The 27,745-nt window shown below is 37.5% G+C and overlaps 2 protein-coding genes across 2 annotated transcripts; one reads left to right on the top strand and one right to left on the bottom strand.

Annotated features, from left to right (window-relative positions):
- Window positions 1-790: 790 nt before the first annotated feature.
- Window positions 791-16,672, bottom strand: mcm8 (minichromosome maintenance 8 homologous recombination repair factor). Its single transcript, XM_056240553.1, has 18 exons — window positions 16,493-16,672; window positions 15,551-15,628; window positions 15,342-15,424; window positions 15,111-15,260; window positions 14,903-15,006; window positions 14,386-14,584; window positions 14,034-14,119; window positions 13,334-13,482; window positions 12,249-12,447; window positions 12,137-12,167; window positions 11,091-11,231; window positions 10,840-10,981; window positions 10,150-10,345; window positions 8,072-8,291; window positions 7,054-7,263; window positions 6,312-6,388; window positions 5,520-5,709; window positions 791-921 (listed from the first exon to the last, which is right to left on the bottom strand). The coding sequence occupies exons 1-18, from the start codon at window positions 16,659-16,661 to the stop codon at window positions 829-831; spliced, it is 2,517 nt and encodes an 838-aa protein (XP_056096528.1). The 5' UTR covers window positions 16,662-16,672; the 3' UTR covers window positions 791-828.
- An 883-nt stretch (window positions 16,673-17,555) lies between these two features.
- Window positions 17,556-27,229, top strand: napba (N-ethylmaleimide-sensitive factor attachment protein, beta a). The gene is made up of 11 exons (XM_056240558.1): window positions 17,556-17,808; window positions 18,100-18,179; window positions 18,445-18,561; window positions 19,731-19,777; window positions 19,912-19,989; window positions 20,099-20,154; window positions 20,322-20,406; window positions 22,107-22,211; window positions 23,389-23,457; window positions 23,797-23,847; window positions 26,951-27,229. Exons 1-11 carry the CDS (start codon window positions 17,711-17,713, stop codon window positions 27,050-27,052), a joined length of 888 nt encoding a protein of 295 aa, XP_056096533.1. The 5' UTR covers window positions 17,556-17,710; the 3' UTR covers window positions 27,053-27,229.
- The last annotated feature ends 516 nt before the right edge of the window (window positions 27,230-27,745 follow it).

Below are 27,745 nucleotides of genomic sequence, written 5' to 3'. Positions count from 1 at the left end.
AGATTAACTGGAAATATAATATAATTTGATGTTGATGGCAGTGGATACCAAGTTGCCACATTTTTACTGTAGTAACAATTATCTCTAGTGAGCAGTGATGGTATATTTGCGAGAACTGTTAGCTTCTCTGTACCATTATCTTTTATTCTAGTATAACATATATTATAAAACTGCAATTCAAATGATCAGCTAATAATAAATAGTAATACTGTTCTATATACTGTATAATATATATATATATATATATATATATATATATATATATATATATATAAATGTATGATAAAATGTCACAATTTAATATCATAATCATAATTAAAAGGAACTCCTTCAAATAAAGTAAAAAACTTTTAGAATGTGTCTTTTTGTTTGATTTGTTTATTTTTAATGAAATTTTACAACTCTTTAATGAATGCATATTACATATTCTTTTCATTTTATTCTATTGCAATTAAATGTATTAGCTGCACATGGGTTGGTTCTTATAAGGTTATTTTACTGTTACCTAAAATTGTATATACAGCATTCAGTATTGAACACAGCAGGATCTGCTGAACAGACACAGCTAACATTGCAATGCCATGCAATCATATCATATACACATTCTGTTTTAATGTTCAGAAATATGGTTACGATTTGGTTTTTGTACATAGTATTTACAGGTACATACTATTTAAAGAGAACTATGTGTCTATTTATGTACATGGAAACAATGTACAGTTAATGTAAACATACATTACACTGTGTGATATAAATATAATATTTGTTGCATTAAAAAAACAATAACCCAACAATAACATTGCAGAAACATTATAAGAGGTGGTTCATTCATATGGTTTGAAGCTGATAGATCCTGTGGCCTTTCTTCAGAAGGTAACCCTGTTCATTGAGCGCACCGATGAAACCCTCAAAATCCACAACCTGAGAAAATAATATGATAAATTAAAGAGGAAAGAACATTAAAGTGCCCCTATTATGCTATTTTAAAGGTTCCTAATTTTGTTTTGAATCTCATACCACAGGTGTACTTTAATAACTCAAACGGCTTGTCGGATGAATCTAAATCCCACCTTTCCGTGAGCCTGCTCTGCTATGATTGGCCAGACGGCTCAGTCTGTTGTGATTGGTCTATCGCGTACAGCGCGTGTCGGAAACCAAACACTCATTACCATAACTGAACTTCAGCTCAGGAGGCTTCCTAAAGCTCAGCGATTGTACACACTGTAAAGACAGTAACGATGGCGTTGATTTTACCGAGCGCGAGTCCGATGATAAAACATTGGAAGTTATTCAACTTGAACCTCTATCGCAAGGGCGTCTTGAGCAGGACGTTTCTCAGTGATATGCTACTGTTTTGAGGTGCATTATGAGATGTTGCAGCTGTAATTCCTCCCCATGAGCATTAACAAGTGTATTCATCAACAAACCCATGTGTGCTTTTCTGATTTATTGAGGTGCACATGAGGAAACTGTATCATTAACTGCATCAATAACGGCGCATACGTCAGCCAAGCACTAACGTGAATGACTGATGTAACATTAAAGTTCTTTATCTTTACTCAAAGTAGTAATAACGACAGATGATCTGCATTAATAGACAGTTTTAGGTAATACTGGCCCACAGCTAATTAGCATAACTATTTCAGTAAGACAGTGATAACGGGAGTTAGTCGGTTAGCTAAAGACCTACACAATATAAAACACAAAACTAAGTATTTTGAACACCCGGTAGAAAAAATATATATGTCAATAATTAATCATACTTGCAGGTTGTGATTCTGAGGAGCAAGCTGGTTTAAATAAAGTGGGTTCTGTCCCATCTTTAATGGATAAAAGTCGCCCGTCGGTGTATGAATGAGAGAGTGAATGGGTGAATGTGAGGCAAAATGTAAAGCGCTTTGGTGGCCATTGGGTCTGTGAAAGCACTATATGATTTCCATTACACGAGAGTAGATGTTAAAACTTCATGCTGATTTGTACTCGGCTTTCGCCAAGATAAGCAAAACTAAGACGTAGCTTTACAGTAAACTATGCTTCTCCATCCATTTACGCTTCTTTCCATAAGGTAGTGTGACTCCCCTTCTGTCCGGCGTTAACGGCAGCAGTGTACTTGGCGCGTTAGCACACGCGACGGCTGCAACTACGGGACCAGCACGACAACCGTCTGGATTGAACCGAGTAGGGGACATCTCTAGGGTCTTCAAGTGGGCACCTTCCGTCCTCAGTGTTTCGTCGACTAGCCCACGACACCTCAAGAGGGCTCGACAGTGACTCTGGCGTGCCAGAGTCCCCCCCCTCCGTCCCCCACTCAACTCAGCCCAGCTTACTGACCTCTACATCCCTCCTGCTGCTGAGACCTAACCACAATATCACAATCTCTCCGCGACCCAACCATACGCGCCAACCCGTTGACTAAGGCTGTCGAGCCCCACTGGTGCGTTAATATGCAGTTTCAGTGGACAACGGTTCCGTATGGCATACCACCTACCGCAAAAACACAATATCTACCCAACCACCCGTCATTCACGCAATATCCACAGGAACGTATACAAACAAACCAACAAACTCTTCAAGTTTTCAAGAACTCTACGAAACCGTAGCGTGGCGGCCTGTACACAGCCAGCTAGAATCTTTCCGTCTCAACCAGAGCCAGTTGCTGCTCCTTTCTGCTGCTTCAGATAAGTTCTTTACGGTGGCAACTTATTGGTCATGTTACGCTTGCCTTCTAATGCTAGAGCCAAACATCGCAGTACTTGGTCATGGCGCCAAGTAAACCGACCTTGGCTAAGAGCCACCTTACATCCTGTCAAAATGTGCCTTAATGTGGCAGGTGATGAACACAAAGGACAAGAGGGCTCCTCTCCTACCCAGAGGTTTAGGTTCTGCGGTGATGGGAGAACATCATATGTTGACCTAATAAGGAAACTGATCCTACTCTCTTCCATTGACCAGAGGTCTTGCCAGCCCATCTTACGTTGTTCCACACTCTCCCATCTCATCCACTCTCCCTGCTTGGCCTGGGAAATGGCCTTCATACACCTCATCCTCTCCTCCTGCTGTCGCACCTCGTTGACTACCAGCTTCCTCCTTTGAGCTGGGCCTGCCTTGTGCCATTTAGGAGGAGCTAAACTGAGCCCAAAACCCCCTCTTCCATGCTGTACCTGTCCCACGATATCCCTAATTTGAAGGGCAGCCTTTGCCTCTACTACAGATTTCTTTGCTGACCACTTTCTACCAGTTTTTAACACAGGGGCTGCCTCCCTTACACATTTGTCGCGTGACTCTACTAAGGTAATTTCCAGTCTGACCTTGGCACACTTGAACTCCTCGGTTAAAGCAGAGACTGGCAGCTGCAATATTCCTTTACTATACAGTCCTACTCTGCTGAGGCAGCGTGGAACTCCCAACCATTTCCTGATGTATGAACTTACCAACGCTTCCAGCTTATCCACTGTTGTCAAAGAAACCTCGTACACGGTCAGTGGCCACAGCAACCTCGGCAGTAGACCAAACTGAAAGCACCAGAGTTTTAGTTTACCAGGTAGAGCACAGCTGTTTATGCTCTTCAACCCTTCCACTGCTTGTCGTCTAACTTCTCCCACCCGAACTGTGTCCTTTAGATCCCCATCGTACCATCTCCCAAGACTCTTCACTGGCTTCTCAGAAACTGTTGGTATTGCCTCACCATTAATGAAGAATGTTTTATCTACTACCTTTCCTTTAACTATCGAGATGCTCCTTGATTTAGAGGGCTTAAATTTCATTCGTGCCCATTCAATATTATCTGTTAACTTCCCCAATAACCGATTAGTGCAGGCTACTGTTGTAGTCATGGTTGTCATGTCATCCATGTATGCTCTGATTGGTGGTAGTCGCATCCCAGAAGCCCAGCGCTCTCCTCCTACTACCCATCTTGATGCCCTCATGATTACTTCCATCGCCATGGTAAAAGCCAGTGGAGAAATGGTGCATCCTGCCATTATTCCAACCTCTAGGCATTGCCATGCAGTGCTGAATTTTGGAGTTGAGAAACTGAATTGCAAATCTCCAAAATAGGCTTTCACTAAATTTGTTATTGACATTGGTACTCTGAAAAAATCAAATGCTGCCCAAAGAAGCTCATGTGGCACTGAACCATATGCATTAGCCAAATCCAGGAATGTCACATGGAGCTCCTTCCTCTCCTTTTTAGCTGACTGAATTCGTTGCCAGATAACATTGATGTGTTCTAAGCATCCTGAGAATCCTGGAATACCCGCTTTTTGAACTGAGGTGTCAATGAAGCCATTCTTTAACAGGTAGGTGGACAATCTCTGGGCAATAATGCTGAAGAAAATCTTACCCTCAACGTTTAATAGTGAAATAGGACGAAACTGACTGATGCTTGTAGCATCTTTTTCTTTAGGTATAAAGACTCCACCTGCTCTGCGCCATGCTCTAGGTACAACCTGTTTTTCCCATGCCACTTTTATCAATTTCCACAGAATTCGCAGAACTCCTGAAGCACTCTTGTACACTCTGTACGGAACTCCATTAGGCCCTGGAGATGATGAAGCCCTTGCCTTTCTCACAGCCTGCTCTACCTCTTTCCACTTAGGTGCACAGACCTCCATTTGGTATTCTGGTGGGTTGATAGGTGGTATGTCTGATGGAATTGACATAGGCTCATGCCTTTTTGCATCTGTATGCGTGTCCTCCAAATATCTCTCTAGCTCAATCCTAGATGTTTTTAAAGTGCCATTCTTCTCACTGGTGAATAACTTCTTTACGAATTTGAATGGGTCTTTATAGAAATTAGCCCTCGCACGTTCCTTCTTTTTGTAGCGTTTCCGTAGGCGCTCAGCTCTGCGTAATGTTGCCAGCTTATCTTTTATGGCCCTTTGTAAGAGATTGAGTCCCTCCTTCTGACTTTGTTCTGCTCTTTTCCATTGCTTCCTCAGCTGTCTCCTTTCTCTAACTAACCCTTGAATTTTCTGCTGCCGTCTAGAGCAGTTTATAAATGCAGTCCATTTACCATAAGCATTTTGTAAATCTCTTTTAGACCTCAGAGATTTGAGAAGCAGTCGCCAGAAGGTTATATTGCTGTTGTATCGCTGTGGTAATTTAAACCACTGACTTCTTCACATCCTCATTATTTGGAAGTGTTTACAAAGAGAATTTGCTTTTGCTTTTTGCTCAACATGTACACAACACAAACCAGATACAGTGTTTGCGGGCGGATCAAAGTAGACATTGTTCGCGTTAGCCAATGAAGACTGTAGGCGGGCATTATGCAAATGAGTTACAGAGTTACATATGCAGGACACGGAAGTGAGACTGGAATTGCTGAGGACAGTTTAGAGTCGATTCTTTCTTTTGGGAGACAATAACTATTTATCATGCACTGTCGACTTTACAACTTTGCAGCCATATTACACACTGCATGAAAGGAAATATTTGAACAAGCAGAATAGGGGCACTTTGTCAGATGACGGATTTAATTATCTTTCAGTGTACTCTGTAATGTAGATGATGCTCACCTGTATGTGCAGATCTTTGGCGAGCTGTCGCAGCTCCTGGAGCTCAAACATGCTTTTGTCGGTGCGCTCAGCGAGTCGGTTTAAAGCCGTGACATATTTCTTGACTTTCGAGCGGTTGCTCATGCCAGAGCCGAGCTGAGAACGGTCAAAATCCAGACGGCCAAACTCATCAGAGTATGTGTCGGTTAAGCTAAACGCAGAAGAAGTGGAGTTCAGCATTTGTTAAAAGCTTTTGTCATGAATAAATAATTATCAATTTTTCAAGAATTAAACAACTGAGGAAATATAATCAAGACTGCCATAAAAATGTTATTTAATTTGAGGATGTATAGGGAGTTGTCACATGTATAACACACAGATTTCAATGAAGACATTTCAGAATCATGCAAGTTGTCTCCTAAATGACGTATTATACACTATGTATGCACTATGTACTTAACCATCAAGTGTATGAGGTTTAAAAGGTTATTGTGTGATCCAGCACCGGAGTCTAAGAGCCCTTCCCTTTTGGCTACAAAAGTAGAGCTGCGACAGTCGAGTGCATGATCATGCCAAACTTAGTTTTTTTGGTTAAATAAGTGCATCATCAGGGTATTTGAAGTGCACTTTTTGAAGTGCATACTTTGGGCTTTAGAATAGTGCATAAGTATGCGAGTTGGGATTAGAATATTTGAATGTTTCCAATATGGGTGTAAATAAATATGCGTTACCTAGTAACAATAATAACACACAGTTCTCACATCAAAATTATACTGTATATTACTCGTAGAAAACACCGCTTTTATGAGTCACCTGTGTTTCATGATCTCCACAACATCCTCCGCATCACTTTGAGTAGCTTTTTCCCTGAGCTCAACACGAGCTCTCGCCTGCAGACAGAGAGAGAGAGAGAGAGAGAGAGAGAGAGAGAGAGAGAGAGAGAGAGAGAGAGAGAGAGAAACCTTTTAAATTTGTCATGCAATGCAGAGACCCTAAATTAATTACTTAGACCTCAAGAAATCAAAATTGTATTTTAATTGTATTTTTAATTGTATTTGCACTTTTTAAGTTCATGTCTGTGGAAAACAGACCAAAAATGCTGAAGCCTCATCTTGCAACTGCGACTATCTCACATTTCTGAGAAAAAAGACAGACTTGTGCGATGTAAACTATAAATTCTATTTCTCAGAATTGCGACTTTATAACTCACAACTGCAAGTTTATACAGTATCTCACAACTTAGAAAAAAGTCAGAATTTTATATTCATACTTTTTTACTCAGAATTGCAAGACATAAACTTGCAATTGCGAGTTATATAGTCCGAATTGCGAGATATGAACTCAGAATTGTGAGATCAAAAGCAAATTCCATTTTTATTTTTTATTCCCAGGTGGAAACAAGCTTCCATAAATAGGCAACATCACCACTAAAAAGAAAATTGCCCATGCTTAAAGTCAATAATAAATATTAAATGTTAATCAAACAAATACAGAGTGCAGTAGACGCTGTATGATGTGATCAGTAGATCTGATCTTGTATGGAGATTATGTCCACCTCTGTGAGTCGGATGAGGGACTCCAGCTGGCGGGTGGTGATGGGTGTGCTGTCGGCTGTCTGGTTCTGTTTGCGCAGCTCCAGATAAAAGTCCTGCAGGACCTGCGCAGCTTCTGCGGAGAGAGACGGGTGTACGTAGTGCCGGGCGTAACCCACGTACTTCCGCAGGAGCTGGTGAGGAATGGGGTCAAAGTTCTCTCCAGGAACCAGCTACGCGTGAAGAAACAGAAATAAACAAATATTACAGCTGTAATATATATTGTACAGTAACAACAAATGTAGAGTAGGTGCAATAATAAAACTGTACATATGGTAAATTAAGCCAATAATCAAAATATGATGCTTAACAGATCAGTAGTTGTACATTCAAATATGCATACGCAATAGTGAATCTTGCATAAGGAAACATGATTAATAAAAGTTATTATAAATTAGTAACACTACAATATTCTTAATTGTTAACATTATTTTTGCATTTATTACCTAACATGAACAATATTTTATACAGCATTTATTAATCTTTGTTAATAATAATAATAAAATGTGTTAGGCAACAATACAATTATTCATTGTTTCTGTTACAGTGCATTAACAAATCGATTTTGAATTTTTTTGAAAAGCTATTAGGAAGTCTCATTTGTTAACAGTATTTATTGCATTGGCGAACATGACCAATGTTTTTTTCCAGCATTTGTTAATCTTTATTAATGTTAGTTAATTAAAAAACACAATTGTTCAGTGTTTGATCATATTATTTCACAGTGCAATAATGTTAACAGATACAGTTTTTGTATTTTGTACAAAATGAATTAGTAAATACTGAAATTAACTAACTAAGATTAATAAAAGCTGTAGAACTATTTATTATACAGGGTTAGTTGTTCATGATAATTATTTTAGTAGTTAACAAATGAAACCTTATTATAAAGTGTTACCATTAAGGAGTATCAATATAATTGAAGGCGAAGACCCAACAGTATGGAGAGAAGAGAACAATAGAAGAGAAGGTGAATGTTACTTTGAGTCTGTCTGAGAGCGGTTTCTCCGAGGAGACCTCCAGAATGGAGATGTTGGACTCCTGTGTACTGTAGCGTTTGACCGCAGCACTGCTGACCGCACCATTCTTCCCTGCTCGCATGGCCATCACGTGCTCGGACAGCAGGTGGTCGTGGTCCTCATTAGGGGTGTCCAACAAGATGAAGACCAGATCAAACCTGGACAGCAGTGCACTTCCCATTCTAGAATGACACAGGCAACACTTTTAAAGACGGCCTATTATGCCCTTTTACAAAGTCTTGAATGTTCATTATTTTCCTCAAATTCTGCATTGTTGCGGCTCCTCTCTTCCCAGTCTGTCAGTAATGCTCTGTTTAGTTCCTGTCTCTATGAAGCCCCTCCTTCTGAAAAGCACACTGTGCTCTGATTGGTCGGCTGGAGCAGTGTGTTGGAGCAGAGCGCTTCGAGTGTGTTTGGGAAATGTCCCGCCCCTTACCATAACCGCCAGTTTAACACACTACTAACTAACTCAACCAGGCCCCGCCCCTTTATTCTGCGTATGAATTATTTAAATGAGGAATATTGTGACGTGTTCGTTCCCGGAAGAAACTCAAGACTACAATGGAGGCGTTTCAAGAACTCCCGCTGGAGGGACTTTTTCATGATCAAACACACTACACGCTAAAGAAAGAGGAACATGGAAAAAAACAAAAAACATAATATGTCCTCTTTAATAAAACAGTGCGTCGAAACATTTAAAATATTATGAGGCAAATGGTTATAATGATGTTGAAACATATTAAAGGCAAGGCACCACAGGTGAAAAAGGCACCATTTTTACCTAACAGATACATCCAGTTAATAGTCATAGTACATGTTACAAGTTTTCAGAAATGTTATGATTAAATATGCAAATATGCATTAACTAACTTATTTGCATACTCCAGCACAGAAATATGAACACTGGAAAAAGCCAGGTTTAAAATCCTTGTTTCATTTTGTTGACATTAGAGTTAAAGGTTAGTACAGAGGGGATTCTGGATATTTCTTCATAAATCAGAAAATAATGTCATCATCAGCCAGCATGTTTTTAGGAACAAAATGTTATATTAATCAGGTGAATGATATATAAACAAACCCCTCTGTAGAAACCTTCAGAATATAGATAGGAATAAACTGGTGTATGTAAGTGCAGCTGAAGTGGACATGTCTGTCTCAGTACGTGAGAAAAACGGCCTACTGTAATTGAAATCTACAAATACAAATAGATAAAGTGCAATACACACTTGAATGAGTATTTGGATGTTTTCTTTCCACTTGTCTGGAAGTAAACATGTTATGGAAGCAAAATTGCACAAAATCTCAAAATTGACCAATGTTTGAAAAAACAATGGTTTTGCCTGTAGTCGTGTCTTGCCGTCCGTTTTCAAATCTAACGTTTGACACTATTAAAGACCCAAAATATGCATATCAATCAATAGTTAGATTGACGAACTATGTTACTTGGCAGCTGAAGTGTTTATTATTATTAATTTATAAAACAGTATCATATTGCTTTTGCTGATCTTTCATAAACCATTAGCTACTCAGGATTACTGGTGCGTTACACTGATTTTATCATGGATTACAAGTCTACTTGTTACTTATCGCTTTATCTTAAACCCAATAAACTTTATAATCAATGTACAAAAAATTTTTTTTTTATTATTAGTAGGCTTTGTATGGAAGCGTATTGCATTCACTTGAGGAAAAAAAAATCTACTCTGTTTTTCTGAGTTAATTATCTCAGAATTACGAGATATTTTTTCATGAAAAAAAGTTTTTGCTCTGTTTTTCTGAATTAACGAGTTAATTATCTTAGAATTATGAGATACATTTTTCTTGAAAAACTTTTTTTTTTCACTCTGTTTTTATGAATTAATGAGTTAACTCATAATTCTGAGATAATTAACTCGTTAATTCAGAAAAACAGAGCAAAAACTTTTTTTCCATGAAAAATGATCTCGTAATTCTAGGATAATTAACTCGTTAATTCAGAAAAACAGAGTAGATTTTTTTTTCCTCAAGTGAATGCAATACGCTTCCGTAGCATTGACTCACTTCAGGTTCTCAGAGACAGTCTTGGCTTTATTGTAATGGCCTCCGACAGGATTGGCCGCAGCGATGATGGAGGTTCGAGCAGGAAGAGTGCAGACAATCCCAGCTTTAGCCAGACTGATGCTCTGCTGCTCCATGGCCTCCAGAAGAGCCTGATGCTGACTGCCCATCTTATCAAACTCATCAATGCAACAGATGCCTGGAGAAAATATTAAACGCACTGTTTTTTAACGAGTAAAAGCAGGTAACGCTCTTCCACACGTGTATCCTGAATTGATTCAGAAGACCAGGTTTCTCAAAGTTTAAATAAAAAAAATAAAAAAATGGTGTGCACATCCCAAACACCCAAATTGGGCTCAGGTGCAGGACAACTAAGTGATATAAACAAATAAAGAAGTGTGAAGTCCGCACACTGAAAATGACTGCTCCAAAAGAATTTATTAAAAGGCAACGTTTCGACCCTCAGGTCTTCATCAGGCACAATATCAATGTAGAGTGAAGTTAACTTTAAATAGACACAGGTTATCACCTTAATTGGGCACACACAAAAAAATCATATGACAAATACAAGTCACGTGACAAGTTACACACACACACAAAAAAAAAATGTTTTACAAAAATAAAAATAAAAAATTATAATGAAAAAATTATATAATAAATAAAAATACAGTTTTTTTTCAAAAGTTTAAATACCTTGATCTCCCAACACCAGCGCTCCAGCTTCAAGAGCGTAGTCTCCCGATCCGCTGTCCCGGGACAGAGATACAGTCAGTCCTGAGGTGGTGGTCGTGTTTCCACAAACATATACACCCCGTGGAGCCACGTTACACACGGCCTGGACACACACAACAACAACAGCAGCAGCACACATATGGCATATTAATAAACTTGAAATCATCTAACTAGGTGATAAATGCATTAGAAGGTCTCATATTATCATGTACCTGTAACATCTGACTTTTACCAAGTCCAGGGTCTCCAACGATAAGCATATGTGGGTCTCCTCTTATTGGGATACGATTTTTATCGTCAACATACTTCTGACATCCGCCAAAAAGAGCCAGAGCCAATCCTGCTTTAACAAGCTGAGAAAACACAGGGAGAGCAGACAGGTTAAAGGAGTCGTGTCATTTAAGTATCTTTTCATTTACTAAATCCAAGATGCAAAAACAACTCAGATTTCTTCATGGTTATGATACGAGCTCAGTAACATATGAATGTAACAGGTACAGAAAGTGTACTGTTGAAACTTATGTATTGTTTATTATAATTTACACAAAATGGTTTATTTTCATATATATCTGGTATACTTGCCTGAGAAATGAGCGTTTTCCCCTTTAATTGCTGTGATGTCATCATGAGCTACACAATTTCCTGTTTTGTCTCCTCCTCTTCCTCTTGGCATTGTTAATGCACTGAAGAGGTGAGTTATTTATGGCTCCAGTTAATCTTGATTAATCTTTATTTTAATTGTTGCTTTTGAGTCAATATCTTTACTGCAATTTATGTGTATTAAGTTATTGAACTTATCTGTGTGGTTATTTTTATCATTTTACCCTATTTACGTTATATTTTTGACTGTGGTCTATATATGTGGAGATGAAAGCACATGGTGATTTAAATGTACATCACATTTGTGTTATAGAGCAATTTGAGGGTGATTACAGATGCTTCTCTTGTTTATGTGTATAACAGGTATGTTTTCTCTGTATTCTCTTCCTCTTGGCATTGTTAATGCACTGAAGAGAGCAATTTGAGGGTGATTTATGCAGATGCTTCTCTTGTTTATGTGTATATCAGAGTAAATCCAGTGAAACCGCCGCCTGTTGTCCCGTGTCTTTCTACACAACGCAGACAAGTGCTTTTATAACTGGTGTCGCGAGCCACCGGTTACATGAACACCCACAATAAAGAAGCCTGGTGATACATTAAACATTCAAATGACAGGAATAATAATTCAACTTAAATAAGAACATATTTGGACACTCACCAAATGGCCGTAAATGGCAGGACAAAGAGAGCTGCAATCACAGTGACAGTCACATTAGCTTCTTCATTCATAATACAGTATATGTGAACATGCGAGTCTAAATGTTACACACTTCACTATGAGCTTGAAAAGGTCCTCTTGCGCTTGGATCTCTTGGATGGCGTAGAGGTCTTTGATGGAGAACTCCACTGAAGGACCCTGGCCCTCAGATTCAGACGCGGCTTTGCTTTTCTGACCCTTCGAGTTGCTGACTGAATTCGCCTGAATGTACAACAGGAACATACACTTGTCCTTCTTGTTTCTGCCACTTCCTGAAGAAAGACACAAACACAAATCATGGAATACAACAGACTTGCATAAAATAACTTGTAATGTTACTTTATCCAGGACTGGATACTTAATAAATTACATTTGAATGCGCTGTTATAAGACATAATAAGTCTAAAGCAGTCCATCACCTTCACCTAACGTTATCGAACAAAATAATATTGATCATAAAAAATAAAGATCTTTCTCTAATCAAAGCTACTAAAAGCTTATTACACAGCTACTTTCCAAATAAACAAAGAGAGAGGTTATTTACACTATTGATATGAGATGGTAATAGGGAGAAGAATGGGATCGGGAAAAGGCGGATTCACATTAAAAACTTTATAAAACATTTTTCTGTTATCAAAACAAAGTTGCAGAACAACTTTCCTGTTATCGATTCCTACTATTCCCACCATTTTCTTTATTACTCCTTTCTCTTCCTAAACTGGGGAGGAACATAATAACGGGCTTGTGTATTTGGTCGGTTTTGTCTCACCTACCCAGACAATGGCGGGCTTTTTGAATTTAGTATAGACACTGAGATAAATATATAAATGGATATAATATATCCATTTGAGTCTAAGTAATTGTATTATGTGGAGGGGTATAACAGCTCAACACAAAGAGCAGTGAATGTGAGCATCATCTAGTAACTGAGTCAGACAGAAGGCCACCCGAGGCTGTCCTACCAGACCACTGAGGTCAGATGTAAAAATAGCACAAGCTGATATTTGCCAGACTGTAATATGGACACATTTCTGAGATGCTAAATGAATGAGAATCATCCATTTGTTAATAAGAAATTGCCTTGAATCTAAGTAGCACCAGCTTCATGTGTACAAGTCTATATATCTTTGCACTGACAGTGTGGACAATGTCTCATACTCTCTTCACTGGACACTTTAATGACCCCTGTGATGGTGACCATGTCTCCAGGCACACAGCTGTCCACCAGGTCCTGCGTGAGCTCACATTCAATGGTGCGCGGGATTCGACCGGACTCACGCTGGTCACCTGACATCATCTCCTGAACCCTGTGAAGAGCACAGGAGGAGAAATCATGGCAATGAGTGATGGTGTTCTCTTAAAAATCTCACACCAAAGTGTTGCTGTTGTTAACTAAAACCAAAACTATTAAAAATCACTTTCAGTAATTGAAATAAAGCTCAGATTAAATAAAACATAAACTTGAGAAATAACTTAAGTTGAAGTACTAAAATTACTAAAACTTAAATAAAAATGAAGGCTATACAGAAATATTTCAAAACACTAATAAAAATGACAAAACACATAAAATAAAAATATATGAGATAATTTAAAATACTAATAAATAGTATAATAGTATATGGATAATACTAAAATAACACTGGCAGTTATAACAAACTATTATAACAAAATTATGTTATAATAAAAATGAATAAAAAAAAGAAATGGTCATCATTAAACAATAGCTGACCATTCGATGATGAGAAATGCAAAGACTATATTTTACAAGGCATTTACACTGAAAGCAATGACAAAAAAAAAAAAAGCAAAAAAAGCAACATGAAATTTGCTCTGCTCAGGTAATTATATATTTTCATACTTTATTGTTTGCCAGTCGACAGTGAGTGTCAAAGGTGAACTTCTGTTTGGAGTGAATGAACGTCCACGACATTCAGCCTGTAAACACTGAAGAAAAAATGAATAAAAATCATGTTAGATGTCACTAAATACATCAACAGTGACATTTACTACTTACTATGTGCAATGTCTAATTTTATATGTATTGTTTACAGATTATTCTTTCTTTTCTCAGTGATTTTCCACAGTTTTTTTTCCACTGAACAAAATTAAATATAGATATTAAATAAATATGGGTGGAATGTTACAAAATCAAAACTTGTTAAACATGTTATATACAAGTAATATTGGTTGAAGCTGAAAGCACACTGTACCTTAGTGGGTATGGTGTATTTCCCATCAGGCAGTGTGACGCTCTGTGTATCTCCACAGCTGTTACAGGCGAACGCCAGCTTACTGCAGAGCGGTTTAATGTTACTCACTCTCACCACCGTTCCTCGGATCGCAACAAACTTCCCATATAAATTCGCTCTCAGACTTTTCAAAGGAGTCAGTGGCTCATAGTTATATAGCCTAAAAGAGAGAAAGAGAAACGCATACAAGAAATTAAAACACTTTTTTTTTTTTTATTCAGCGCAAAATGAAACTATATTATCTCCGAACTCTGTAAATAAAGTTGGTCGTATAAGCATGTCTTTATCCGGATACATGCGATATATTATTATAAGATATTATTATAAGACTTCAGATATTAAGATATTATAAACATTAACATCATTATTTTCTGTAAAGCTCCTTTGAAACAATGTGCATTGTGAAATATACAAATAAATCTGACTTGACTCTCAATTTGTAATTATTTGAATTCATAAGGCAAGTACACAGACTCACCTGGCGCTGATGTGTGGGGTGTTGATTATGGGCCGTACGCCTGCGGGAAGACCCTCCTGCCCCTGCAGTTCTGCCGCATGTCTCTCCAGATCCACAGTCAGCACCTGCAGAGAAACATTCAATTATTTCAGCTTGATCTTCCGAGATTTCGGCATAATGTTAAACTGAGAACAGTGACGCATATGTAAATGCGCAACACAAAACCCACCTGATGAATTGCCACACCCAAGCAGTCCAGTATCTTCTCAGGCATTTCTTTAAGATCTTTGGCAAGCTCAGGTAAAGTGTGTGAAATCTGTTTGTTGGACAACAGGTCTTTGTAGTCCACCAAAATGCTGCCTTTCCTTTCAATCTCATCCTGAGGGTGAAAAAAATATATATTTTGTTTGTTTTTTTACACTGGAAATAGGGAGAATCATCATGCTGTGAAATCTGATACCTTATCATAAAGATCCATCTGCGATGTGAAGTACCGTTCAAACACTTTTATCTTCTCAACATAAGGAGAACTTTTAACAAATCCTGAAAAAAAGAACAAACGCAAATCACAAACTATTGCAATCATAAATCAAAATCAAGAAGACATTCAGACATATATATCCAACAGGTCAAGAATACATTCATAATGTAAATGGGAATATATAAAACCTTCAGAAAAATAGAGTCGCCATCCTTTGTATGGACACGTGATATCAAGGGTTGCTTGACTAACTTGTGGAGTAAATCCTGTGGAGTAAAAACAACAACATTAATAATAATTAAAAAAAATGGCAATGTCAGTATAACAAAAAAAAAGTTAGAAATAAATTATAATTTCTCAAATACAACATTACTAAAGGGTTAGTTCACCCAAAAAAGCTAGGAAGAGCCAGGATATTTATTTTATATAACTGAGATTGTGTTCATCTGAAAGAAGAAAGTCATACACACCTAGGATGGCTTGAGGGCGAGTAAATCATTGGGTAATTTTCATTTTTGGGTGAACTATCCCTTTATTATAATTAATTATATTTAATTTCTTTCCTAGTTAAGTTAGTTTTTTCTAATCTAGCTTTCTAATAAATCTGGCATACATACTATGAGTACTGTTGGCTCTGTGAGGAATTGCTTTTTTGTTTTTCTATAGCAACTTGTGTTAGATAAAAGTGTCAACTAAATGCATGAATGTAAATGTAAATGATTTTAATCAACTTTTATTGTCAATAGTCACAAGCTACCCAACTGTTCAGACACTTAATATTTTGGTGTATTGTTGGTGGAATAGTTCCCTCTTCCTAAAAAAAGAAGAAAAATCCTATTGTTTTTGTCGAGGGAACCAGTGTGATGCGAACTGCCAGTTGGCCTACAAAGCGACATCATACCTGTACCACTCTATTAATATAATTACATTTAGTTCATTCAGTTTTTTCTTATCTAGCTTTTTAACAAACAGGGCATTGTATACTATGAATACCGTTGGCTCTGAGATGAATTGCTTATGTTTTTCTATTGTAAGTTGCTTAGGATAAAATGCATAAATGTATAACATGTATTTGAATCAAGTTTTTTTTTGTCAATGGTCACAAGTAACCCAACTTTTAAGACACTTACTATTTTGTGTATTGTTGGTGGGATAGTTCCCTCTTCCTCCTCCTCCTCCTCCTCCTCCTCTGCTCCACTGATGGCCTCTCCATCCTCTTCCTCCTCTCCATCCTCTTCCTCCAGCAGATGAGCTGTTTGCACCCCTCCATGACCCTCGGTCAGAACCCTGACTGCTCATCCTTCACTCTCGAAAGTCTGAAAGCAAAATCACAACAAATAGCCTAAGTTAAACCTATCATCAACGTGTCACAGAAACATGATCACCCTAATATAGATCAATATAAACAAAATACGGAATCAAATCAATAAAGACCTGCTGTTTTACTTACAACTTATCATCTATTATAATAACTAAACACATATCTAATATTTTGCTAACCATAAAAAGACTAAAATAAATCTAAATTCGGCGATATCAGTTCTACAATGAGTCAAATAATTAATTACACAGATAACTAACACTTGGACTAACTGTTGTTTTTTTAACTTTACAACGGCTCTAATTAATGTGGAAGAAAGAGCATACATTAAGGAAAAATGTCGACACATCTTTTAATAAAGAAAGATATTTTAAAAGATCTTATTGAGAGAAGTACTTACTACCACTGTTTGTTTACTTCCTCAGTCGATGACGTCTGGTCAGGCTTCAAGTTTGGCGCTCATCGTGACGCCACTTCCGTACATGCGCTGAGCCGTAAACGTCGTTTTTAGCCCTTTTTTTTACCGTTCTTTGCATGATGTTAACGTTACTTTTCTTTCGAAGCTACATTTAAATCCCATTTATGTTTTTAGCAAATTCACGCTTTAGCGTTTATTTCGAAACGTATGTATACGTGTTTATTTGTGTATTTTTCATGTTTAAATTCCTTCCGTATTTATTGATTTGATGCATTTGTTCATCCGTGGATGATAATAAAAGTATGTGGCTACGTCTTCATTCATGTATAATAATAAGAGGGCGTGACTACGTCTTCAAGTATGATAACAAGAGGGCGTGACTACGTCTTCATGTATGATAATAAGAGGGCGTGGCTACGTCTTTCAACCAAATACTGTCGCAGTTTCTCGCTCAAGAACGCGCATCATCAGCATCACCTGACAGCAGGAGGAGGAGGAGGAGGCGAGCATCCTTCTCATGATTCTGCATTAAAGCCGCACTCTATATCAACAAACACCGGGCCTTTACGGATCCAACAGCAGCTCTGCGTGAACACCACACATTAAATCATGGATAATTCCGGGAAAGAGAAGGAAGCCATGCAGCTGATGGCAGAGGCGGATAAAAAAGTCAAATCATCGGGTTCATTTCTCGGAGGGATGTTCGGGTGAGACTGAAATTATGCTGGTCACGATCTGACATTCAAAGACATCCAATGTCCTGTAGTATTTTCAAATAGCATATGTCTATAGAATTTTTTTTTTTTTTTGTGCATTTTATACCCTAAGCACGTATAAAATGAGCTGTATCCTTCCACGCGTTTCTCAACATTTCCAATGTCAAATATTTTCTATGTTGCGACATACAGACTGCTTTGTATTTGATAGGCCTACCTCATTTGATGAGATATTCATTTTGAAATTGCCTTTAAATGAAAGAAATGTTGATATTTTCACAGGGGAAATCATAAGGTTGAGGATGCATGTGAAATGTATGCCAGAGCTGCCAACATGTTCAAGATGGCCAAAAACTGGAGTGGTATGCACAAGTCATTTCATAATTTATATGTCAAGTGGTAAATTATTTTTCTAAATGCTTAATATTTTGTCACGCTGTTAGAGTAGGCCTATTATTGGATATTCACTCCAAAGCATCATTTGACTGGCCATCTTTGTGCTCGAACCCAGTTCATGATTAGTGATCTTACTGCAGTATTGATGTGTGTTTAAGCATTCACCCTGCTTCTGAAGAGTTCTGTCATTATTGTCAGTGATCTAAAGATGTATGTGTTTCGCTGCTGTAGCTGCCGGCAGTGCTTTCTGCCAAGCTGCAAGACTTCACATGCAGATGCAGAACAAACTGGACTCGGCCACCAGCTTTGTTGATGCTGGAAATGCTTATAAGAAGGCAGATCCTCAAGGTGAGAGAGCTTAAAATAACACTGGTTTTAAAGGGGACCTATTTTGCAAAATTCACTTTTACATGGTGTTTGAACATAAATGTGTGTCGGCAGTGTGTTACACAACCACCATATAATGGTAGAAATCCACCCACTCCTCCTTTTTTAATCCCCATAAATCAGCAGTGTCTCAGAACAAGCCGTTTGCAGATTCTAGTGATTCAAATGTGTAGGCCCACGACTGCTGACAGACTCCGCCCTATTAGCATAGACCCCGCCCTGAGTGAGCTGTACACAGTCCGCCATGTTTATCTCATCGCCAGAGCATTTAACACTAGCATTCATGTAAGAAATGTATTCTTATTAAAACTACTAAAGCTATTCAGTCAAGAGCAGTGATTGATTTTATGGGTTTTTTTGTTGTTGTTGTTTGATTCATATTAAATGCATATACAGCAGTAGGTACTGTATATTACGCTGCTTTCACTTTAATACACAGATCTAATATACACATGTGATTTCTTTACTTGCCGTTTACGTTCACAGACATAATCGACTGTGTTTATGTGAACTTGTTTGACATAACTGTGAGTATTTGACAGTTTAAGCGCAATAACATGTGAAAGAGAACTTAGTTTAATAATCACGCGCCGTCTGATATCCAGCTATCTGTGCGCGTGCTTCGATGTGTGCGCTCAGAAAACCATATATCAGAAGTTTAGACTGATATGGTTTTAAAACACATGCAGATAATAAACTTTCATGATGATGAAGAACTGCAATGTCATGTGAGCATGACCACGACCGCGATAGAGATGATAATCAAAACCAAACAGATTTTTCTGAGCTGTAATGGCTCCGCCCTCTTCTGGAAAGGGGGCGGGGAGCAGCAGCTCATTTGCATTTAAAGATACATGCACGAAAACAGCATGTTTTCCCTTCCTCTCCTTCCATTTACAACATGCTATAATAAATATTATATTACATCATCAAAACTTATATTACATCTTGTAAAAAGGGACATAATAGGTCCCCTTTAATAAACAATCTAATTTCCAAAAGTTGTAACACATCTGCACATGTCTGTTGCTTGATTGAATAATTGCTTGGATGAGATTATGAGTGAAGATGAATTTGTAAGAATTGCATTTGACTCATTTTGTTCTCTTCTGTTTGAATGAATCACACAGAGGCTATCAACTGTTTAAACGCAGCCATCGATATTTATACAGACATGGTAAGACACTGGGACTTGTGCGCATATTAATGCGTAAAAATTAATGCATTTTCTGTGGTTTGTTAACCTGAATGTGCCTGTTTACTGAGCATGTGGATGTTATATAATCTCTAATTTGTATGTGTGATTGACAGGGAAGGTTCACGATTGCTGCAAAGCATCACATGACCATTGCAGAGATCTATGAATCCGAGCTAGTGGATATTGAAAAGGTGCCGTTTGCCTTTAAACATATATTAGATGCAGTCTTGTGTATTTTTTCCCCAAAATGCTTTTGAAGGTCAATGTAACAGGCCTGAATGTTGTGTGATGTTGTTTTAGACCATTGCACACTATGAGCAGGCCGCGGATTATTACAAAGGCGAAGAGTCAAACAGGTTTGTGTTTTCATTGTTTGTCATTGGCGGTTTCCTCTGTGTAAATTCTATTAGAATGTCATTCAATATTTATAATTATCCTCCATTTCCTTTTATTGTGGGCTGTAAAAAGAGCTGTTCACTCTGTGTAAATGCTCATTTATATTGCTTGATGTTTTCTGGTTAAGCTCTGCTAATAAGTGCCTGCTGAAGGTGGGCTCGTACAGCGCTCAGCTCGAGCAATACCCCAAAGCCATCGAGATCTATGAGCAGGTCAGTGGGACACACTCAACCCTTCTTTTATTATATTACTCATTTATTTATAGTATTATACATAATAATACTATATAGGCCTGTTATATATGATTTATTTTAGTTTTCACAAAAAAATGCATATGCAAAAATAAATAAAAGTATTGTTATTATTATTAGTAAATAAATAAATAATATTTCTAATGGAACAGTACTACATTGAGTAGCATAATAATATAATGTAACATAATAGTTATATTTTTTAACAATTTTAATTATTTTCCAAATAATTTTATAGAGTTGCACGATTAATGGTTAAAAGATTGTGATCTCCATTCAGACACCCACACTATCTTATTCCTGAATGATGTCTGCGGTAACGTTCAAAATAGATTAAATCTTTAATAGATTAAACTTGACACTTCAGATAAAGATTGTATCAATTACATTGGTCCTCAAGTATGTGGCGACATATGACTGTTACAAAATGTGTTTGTCATTGAATCTTTCATTCAAGTGATTTGTTCAAAAATGCTGATTCATTCAGTAATGAAACATGTGAAGTCTTTATGAGTGAGTCATTGAATAATTCTTCCCAAAACACTGGCTGCATCTGAAATCGCATGCTTCCCTACTATATAGTAGGCGAAAAACAGAATGTGACAAAAGAAGTATGTCAGAATTCACAGCATCCCATGAGGAGAGGGAGAGGATTTGTGAATGACAGTGAAGCGACACAACTGATGCTGGAAGGTCACATGATAATAACAACATGGCAAATGTATTACATTCAGATTATATTCATACTACATACAGATATTCTATATAGACCATATAGTATTTTATAGTATAGTATTCATATAGTAGTATTTTTTAGTGGTCGGGAAGTAATTATTTATTCAAAATAAGAACTTTCTCAAGAGAGTATGCGATTTTTGACTCATCGAAGATTCGTCCAGTAATGAAACAAGTAAAGTCTTTATGAGTGAGTTATTGAATCATTTATCCAACCCGGTTTTTCTTTTTAAATAATTCATTCAAATTAATTTAAATATTTTTAATAGATTGCAGCAATTAACATTTAGTCAGAATATCTAGATAAAACTAAATTTGCTTATTTATCTGATCAGAATTGAAGGAGAATTGTGATCTCTGTTTTAAACAAACATAGCCTATATAGCTTCCTCACTTCCTACCTTGTAATGCATCATCCGAAGGCAGCATTTTTAAGCTTTCGGACGCAGCCAATATCTCATAAACCTACATTACACGTTAAGTAAATGAGTTTTTACAATATGTTGGGGAAATGAAAGTGAATGAGAAGTAAAATATCTTCAGTTCAGTTCAGGACAGATGATATCAGAGGTAGGGAAGTGGTTTACAGTAACCAAAAGGTTAAAAGTTTAAATCACAGAAATAGCAATTCATGCAACATCAGTATTTTTGTCTTTGTGTCTGGTTGCTCCAGGAGGGAGCAAAATGTACTATAAGAAAGAAAGCATCTGCTAAAAAAGAATATTAATAAAATAGATCTATGGAGCATGTAACATTATTGAAGGAGACTCGTATGGAATATAAGGGTGGTTTAGGTAAAGTAAGCATGCTGAACAGTGAACACTAGAGCACCTTCATGTTTGCATTGTAAATCTAATCATATCCTTCTCCCCTCGGTAAATGAACACAGAGGGAATGAAAGTTAAAGCTGGTCTCTTTACATTCAGGTTGCAACCAGCACAATGGACAACCCTCTCTTGAAATACAACGCTAAAGAGTACTTCTGGAAAGCCGCTCTGTGCCACTTCATCGTGGATGAATTAAACGCAAAGGTTAGTCATTTTTTAACTCGCAGTATAAAGTAAAGTGTGTGTAGGCTATTTAGTTCTTTAATTCAATTACTATAATCTCTTATAGTAGCAATCCTTCATACTAATCACATTTATGTATCTCAAAAAAATAGTTTCAAATCAGCTTCACATTGAAAAACAGGAAAATAACTGTGTTAAGGCCTGTTCAGACCGAAGACGATAACTATAAAGATTGAGTTCGAAAAATCGTTTTAAGTATTAAAGAATAGCAGAGTTCACACCACAGCTATAACGTCACAGAGAAACAATATCATTGGAATCACATTCAGAATAATAAACGACAAAAACATTGACAGCCAATCATAATCTTGAGTATTTAAAGCGGCAGACGACAAAACTGCAGCGCGTGCTTACAAAAAACAAAACAACATTGTGCGTTGGTGTGGATGCTAATATAGTTATTGTTATAGTTATCTTTATAGTTATCTTGCTTGTTGTGAACGGGCCTTTAATGTTGTAAAATTAATCATTTCTGAAACAATTTCAGTTGTAAAGCAGCTCTACAGTAGTGTCATTCAGCTCAATTTACTTCAATGTCATTCAGTTCAGTTCAATAACTGTCAATGTTGCAGAGTTCATCAATTATGAAACAAGTTTAATTCAGCAATAGTGTTATTATTTAGCTCAAGTCAGTATAATGGGGATAGTTCACCCATAAATGAAAATTCTGTCATCATTTACTCACACTGAAGTTGTTTCAAACATTTATAAATTTCTCTCTTTTGCTGAACACAAAAGAAGAGCTTTTAAAAAATGTCTGTAACCAAACAGTTTATGGGCCATTGACTTCCATAGTATATATATATATATTTTGGAAGTCAATGGGGCGCATCAACTGTCTGGTTACCGACATTCTTTAAAAGCTCTTCTTTTGTGTTCAACAGAAGAAAGAAATTCATACAGATTTGGGATAACTCGAGGGTGAGTAAATGATGACAACATTTTCATTTTTGGGTCATCTATCCCTTTAAGCCGGTTGATATTGCAGTTGTCTTACACTGACACCTAGTGGCACTCATGCGGCAAACATGTTCAACCACCAATGCCATTGTATAAATATGCTGTTCCCATTCAGCTGTTCTTGCTCCTGACATGTAACAGCTCATCTGATGCAAATGTTCTGTTTGTTTTCTTTCAGCTTGCGATTGAAAAGTATGAAGGGATGTTTCCTGCATTCTCTGATTCAAGAGAATGTAAGCTGTTGAAAGTAAGTACAATTGTTTCATTTATTTAGCAGTATTGCACTGCAGTGATGATGCATTTTGGTAGAAGTTAGCATCCCCTCGACAAAAACCCAACACAATCTTTTTCATTGGCTTTTGGATTATTGCAGAGAATAAGCTCTATGAGCAAAAGTTTATGATTATTACATGTTTTGTTTATCATGATAATCATAAATGAACAGAACTTTTATGAATTTTGAAGCCTAAATACAATCAGCAGAAGTAAAAGGCTAAATGTGGGCTATAAGTGAATAATCAGTGAAAGGCAATCGGTCAGTCATATTTTGCAGTATTTGCACTGATGGTTTTGTCTTCTTGTACAGAAACTATTGGAGGCCCATGAGGAGCAGAACAGCGAGGCGTTCACTGAAGCCGTAAGTTTATAACCTCTAAAATGTGCAGTGGCTTTGGATGATCATACTGTACACTTTCGTATAGAAAAGGTTCTTTATTGGCATTGATGGTTCCATGAACAACCTTTAACCTCTAGAAACTTTCCATTGGACAAAAGGTTCTTTATAGTTTTTTCAGATTATTCAAATATTCTTCACAGAAAAAGAGTCCAAAAAAAAAAATGGTTCTTTTAAGACCTGATCACTGAAAGGTTCTTTGGGGAACCAAAAATGGTTCTTCTATGGCATCACTGCGAAAACACACTTTTGGAACCTTTGTTTTTAAGAGTATATTAGAGACACCGGGGCTAGTTGTCACATGTGGACTCAGAGGTTTTAAGTCAAAAGTCTAGTTAAACAAATGCTTGTTTTGTTTAGTACTTTTATTTCAACTTTCTTAATTTTTTTTTTAATGATTCTGATATTTTTGTTAAATTTTACACGGTTGTTATTGTGTTCATTATTTTGTCTTGCACAATAGATTTAATTTTGCTGAAAAGACCTTTTTGAAGGTTCATGTCTGTACATAAATTGACTTTCTTAAAGGGGTCATATAATGGTACATGCACTTTTACAAGTTGATTGTACTGAAATGTGTGTTGGCAGTGTCTGTACACAAACATCATATAATGATAAAAATCCATCCAGTGGTTTTGTTTTAATCTCCTTATATGTTTTCCCCTGCCTCAAATCGAGCCGTTCGTTTTTGTGACGTCAATAAAACGGACGCCCCTCCCACGATTGTTGATTGACGGGAGCGTTTCAACACAGACCCGCCCTCGCACATGAGAGCTGTCAATCATAGTCTGCGCGGCGCGGACCGGACCGGCGCGGTCATTGTTGATATGCTGGAGCACTGTCTATGAGCAGAATGGCGTCTAAGCGATTGTGTTGTTCTGTTCTTGGGTGTAATAACGAACACAGTCATTTTAATGTTCCTGAATCCGAACCGCTGAAGACGCAGTGGCTGAGTTTTGTTTTCGAAGGGAATATTCCACACGAGCAACGTCAATGCTCTCATGTTTGCGCGAATCATTTCTCACACCAGACTACTTTATAAACGAGGGTCAGTATAAAGCTGGATTTGCTAAGAAGCTTTGCTAAAAAGGATCGGTACCAGATATTCGTGTTCCTGCTGAACCTCCAGAAGAACGGAAGTGAGTGAAACGTTTTATTAAACTTTATAATATATTAATCTTTGCAAATCGCTAGCTGCACGCTTCACAATGAATGCGTCTAAGGTTTACACTCAGTCAGGGTACATTACGGCATGTTTTCTATGTATGACGTTCTCAATATAATTCATAATTCCACGTTTATACTGAACAACGCGTTATGGTTCTTGTGTTATTGTGTTACAAACGGTGTATGCACAGAACAGAGAGGCGGGGTGAGCACAGCTCATTATCATTTAAAGGCATATGCACTGAAACGGCGTGCTGAAAACAGAGCTGTTTTTGACCAGGTAAAATAAGTGTTTTCTTACAAGGGCTGCCAACTTTTGAGTTCAGCTTAGAGTGAGATTTTGGGGGGGGGGGCGGGGCTTGGGTTATGGGGGAGGGGCTTATTGAGGGGCGTGGCTTGGTGTGGGGAAAAATACAAACACAAAATCCTTGCATTAGCAGAAGTGTAATAAGTATATATTGATTGTCAAAGTATTTGGTATCTGTACAGAATTTCTTGGGAGATTTACATTACATTTAATTTTACATTTAACATTTTAATTGACATTCTGTTCTTAGAAAACAATAATTAACATTAACTACTAGGCATGTCCATATTTGTCATCTGGAAATGCTTTTGTACTGTTTTTATGATAAAGTTATGTAAAATAACTGCTCAGTGCTGCAAAACAAACAACTCTGCTATTGCTAACTTAATTCTATATAAACTATATAACAGGCCTATTACCAGCCTAAACTGGATGGAGACAAGGAGCGCCCTGTAACTCACTGACCTGCCTGCGTTCACAATTCACACGGTGCAGATGGGAGGGAGAACGGCTGACTACACAGTTTATGGGAATAAATTGTGTATTTCCCTCACAATTGTCACAAAAAACTCACACTGTCTGTCTGGTCTCCAGAGCCGGTCGTTGGGGTTCCCCTCCCACTACGCGAAGTCCCCTGTGCTTGACGATTATTGACACAAATGTCACACAATAATGATACATTATGAATGAATACAGTAAGGTTATGTATTAATACAAAATAAATAGGCCTACTTAATAAAAAATAGATGCCTACTTAAATAAAAAAGTTTTAACTTTTACTTTACTCTTTTACAAACTCTTTAAAACTTCTAAAAACAAACTGTCTCAAAACATATAAAATAAATGATTTGCTAAAATAATGACAAAACTGAGAAATCAGAAATATAATAAGAGCAAGGGTTCAACAATGACAATTATTGTTGAAAACTGTAAAAATATTATTATTTCTCAACTGTCTCAATACAGTGTAACTGTCCACTGGGTTGTGTTGCGAAAGACACGCAAGCTCGTTTACCTCTCTGCCGTCGTGTGCGCGTGCGCGATTAGGAGCGCGCCGTTAGGAGCTCAACACATCTGTCTCGCATGCACGCTCGCTCGCTATAGATTACAGGATATTTTAACTAATTTGCGGTAAAACTAGTCGATCACGAATGGCTCAACTGGTAGATCTATAGATAAACTTATCTTTCAGGCATTTGACCGACCGGGTTGACACTTCAGCGTGAGAAATCGGGGGTGTGGCGTGAGAGCGTGAGAATTGGCTCAATTGCGTGAGTCTCACGGTGAATGCGTGAGAGTTGGCAGCCCTAATACAAACTTTTAATTTAGACCCTAAATAATCATATTAGCTTGTACAAAAATGGCATTATATGACCCCTTTAAGAAATAATTGAGAAAAGGTGTGACAACTAGCCCCTACGTCATTTATATTCATGCATTTGTCAGACATGCATTGCATTTTATCTGTTCATGCTGTGGAACGTACATCACAGAATCACTGTACAAATGTGTAGAAAAATCAGATGCAGCTCATATGTTTTTCTCAGGAGTTTTCGCTCATTTTGATCTCTAAATCATGTGCTGATCCTCCAGGTGAAGGAGTTTGATTCGATCTCCCGTCTCGACCAGTGGCAGACCACCATGTTGCTGCGTATCAAGAAGACCATCCAGGGTGATGCCGGTGACCTGAAGTGATGTGTCCAGGACAAATACTGTGGCATATCTAGTTTAATTTCTTACCGTATATTGTGTGTGTGTGTGTGTGACAATCTGTTTGAACATTTCTGTAGTGACACTAGCTCAAATATCAGCCGTTTCTTGGAAAATTCAGAGGGAACTTGCATTGCAATTGCAATGCCTTGCGTTTGAGAAAATAGAAGTATATACAACACTAACATGGATAATTCTCTCATGGAAGGCATTTCTCTATCCCTTTACTTCGCCATGAGGAAATCTTTACCGTACACCCTTGTTTGTACTTGTGTGTGGCATGCGAGACCCGTAGAGCTGTTCTCTTTCTAATGTTCACCTCAGTGTTGTCACTGGCATTGTCATGCATGATAAATGTTTAAAGTGTGTTAATGTGCTGTAGAATATCAGGATTTTGTGGGTGCACTTTATTTCAGGCCTAATCAGCTGTCAGTTTAGATTGAAAACACATCGCCTTTGCTCGGTTAAACCATTTTTGTGCCATTGGTCTCAGAAATGCATCCTCACGTTGTCTTTGTCGATATGGCAGTGCCAGTTCTGTCGGAGTATTTGCTTTAGTGGTTGAATTAAGCGTTGTACATGTTTCATAATCAGTAGAATAGTGTCTCTTGCTCACTTATGGAGGTGAATTTCTCGGCTCAAGTGATTTTTCACAGTGTGATATTACAGAAAGCCTTG

The sequence above is a fragment of the Rhinichthys klamathensis genome, unplaced genomic scaffold (assembly GCF_029890125.1).
Source record: "Rhinichthys klamathensis goyatoka isolate OS25496 unplaced genomic scaffold, OSU_Roscu_1.1 h1tg000603l_1, whole genome shotgun sequence".
Lineage (NCBI taxonomy): Eukaryota > Metazoa > Chordata > Actinopteri > Cypriniformes > Leuciscidae > Rhinichthys > Rhinichthys klamathensis.
This window is presented reverse-complemented; position numbering and strand designations above follow the sequence as displayed.

Bases quoted from the DNA above. Each gene is read 5' to 3' on its own strand.
- mcm8 (XM_056240553.1), bottom strand. From the start codon at position 16,661: ATGAGCAGTCAGGGTTCTGACCGAGGGTCATGGAGGGGTGCAAACAGC. The intron at 15,629-16,492 runs GTAAGTGTCTTA...TTTACTCCACAG, and splicing joins CACCAACAATACACAAAATA to GATTTACTCCACAAGTTAGT. The intron at 14,585-14,902 runs GTGAGTCTGTGT...TCTCTCTTTTAG, and splicing joins ACCCCACACATCAGCGCCAG to GCTATATAACTATGAGCCAC.
- napba (XM_056240558.1), top strand. From the start codon at position 17,711: ATGGATAATTCCGGGAAAGAGAAGGAAGCCATGCAGCTGATGGCAGAG. The intron at 19,990-20,098 runs GTGCCGTTTGCC...ATGTTGTTTTAG, and splicing joins AGCTAGTGGATATTGAAAAG to ACCATTGCACACTATGAGCA. The intron at 23,848-26,950 runs GTAAGTTTATAA...CTGATCCTCCAG, and splicing joins GCGAGGCGTTCACTGAAGCC to GTGAAGGAGTTTGATTCGAT.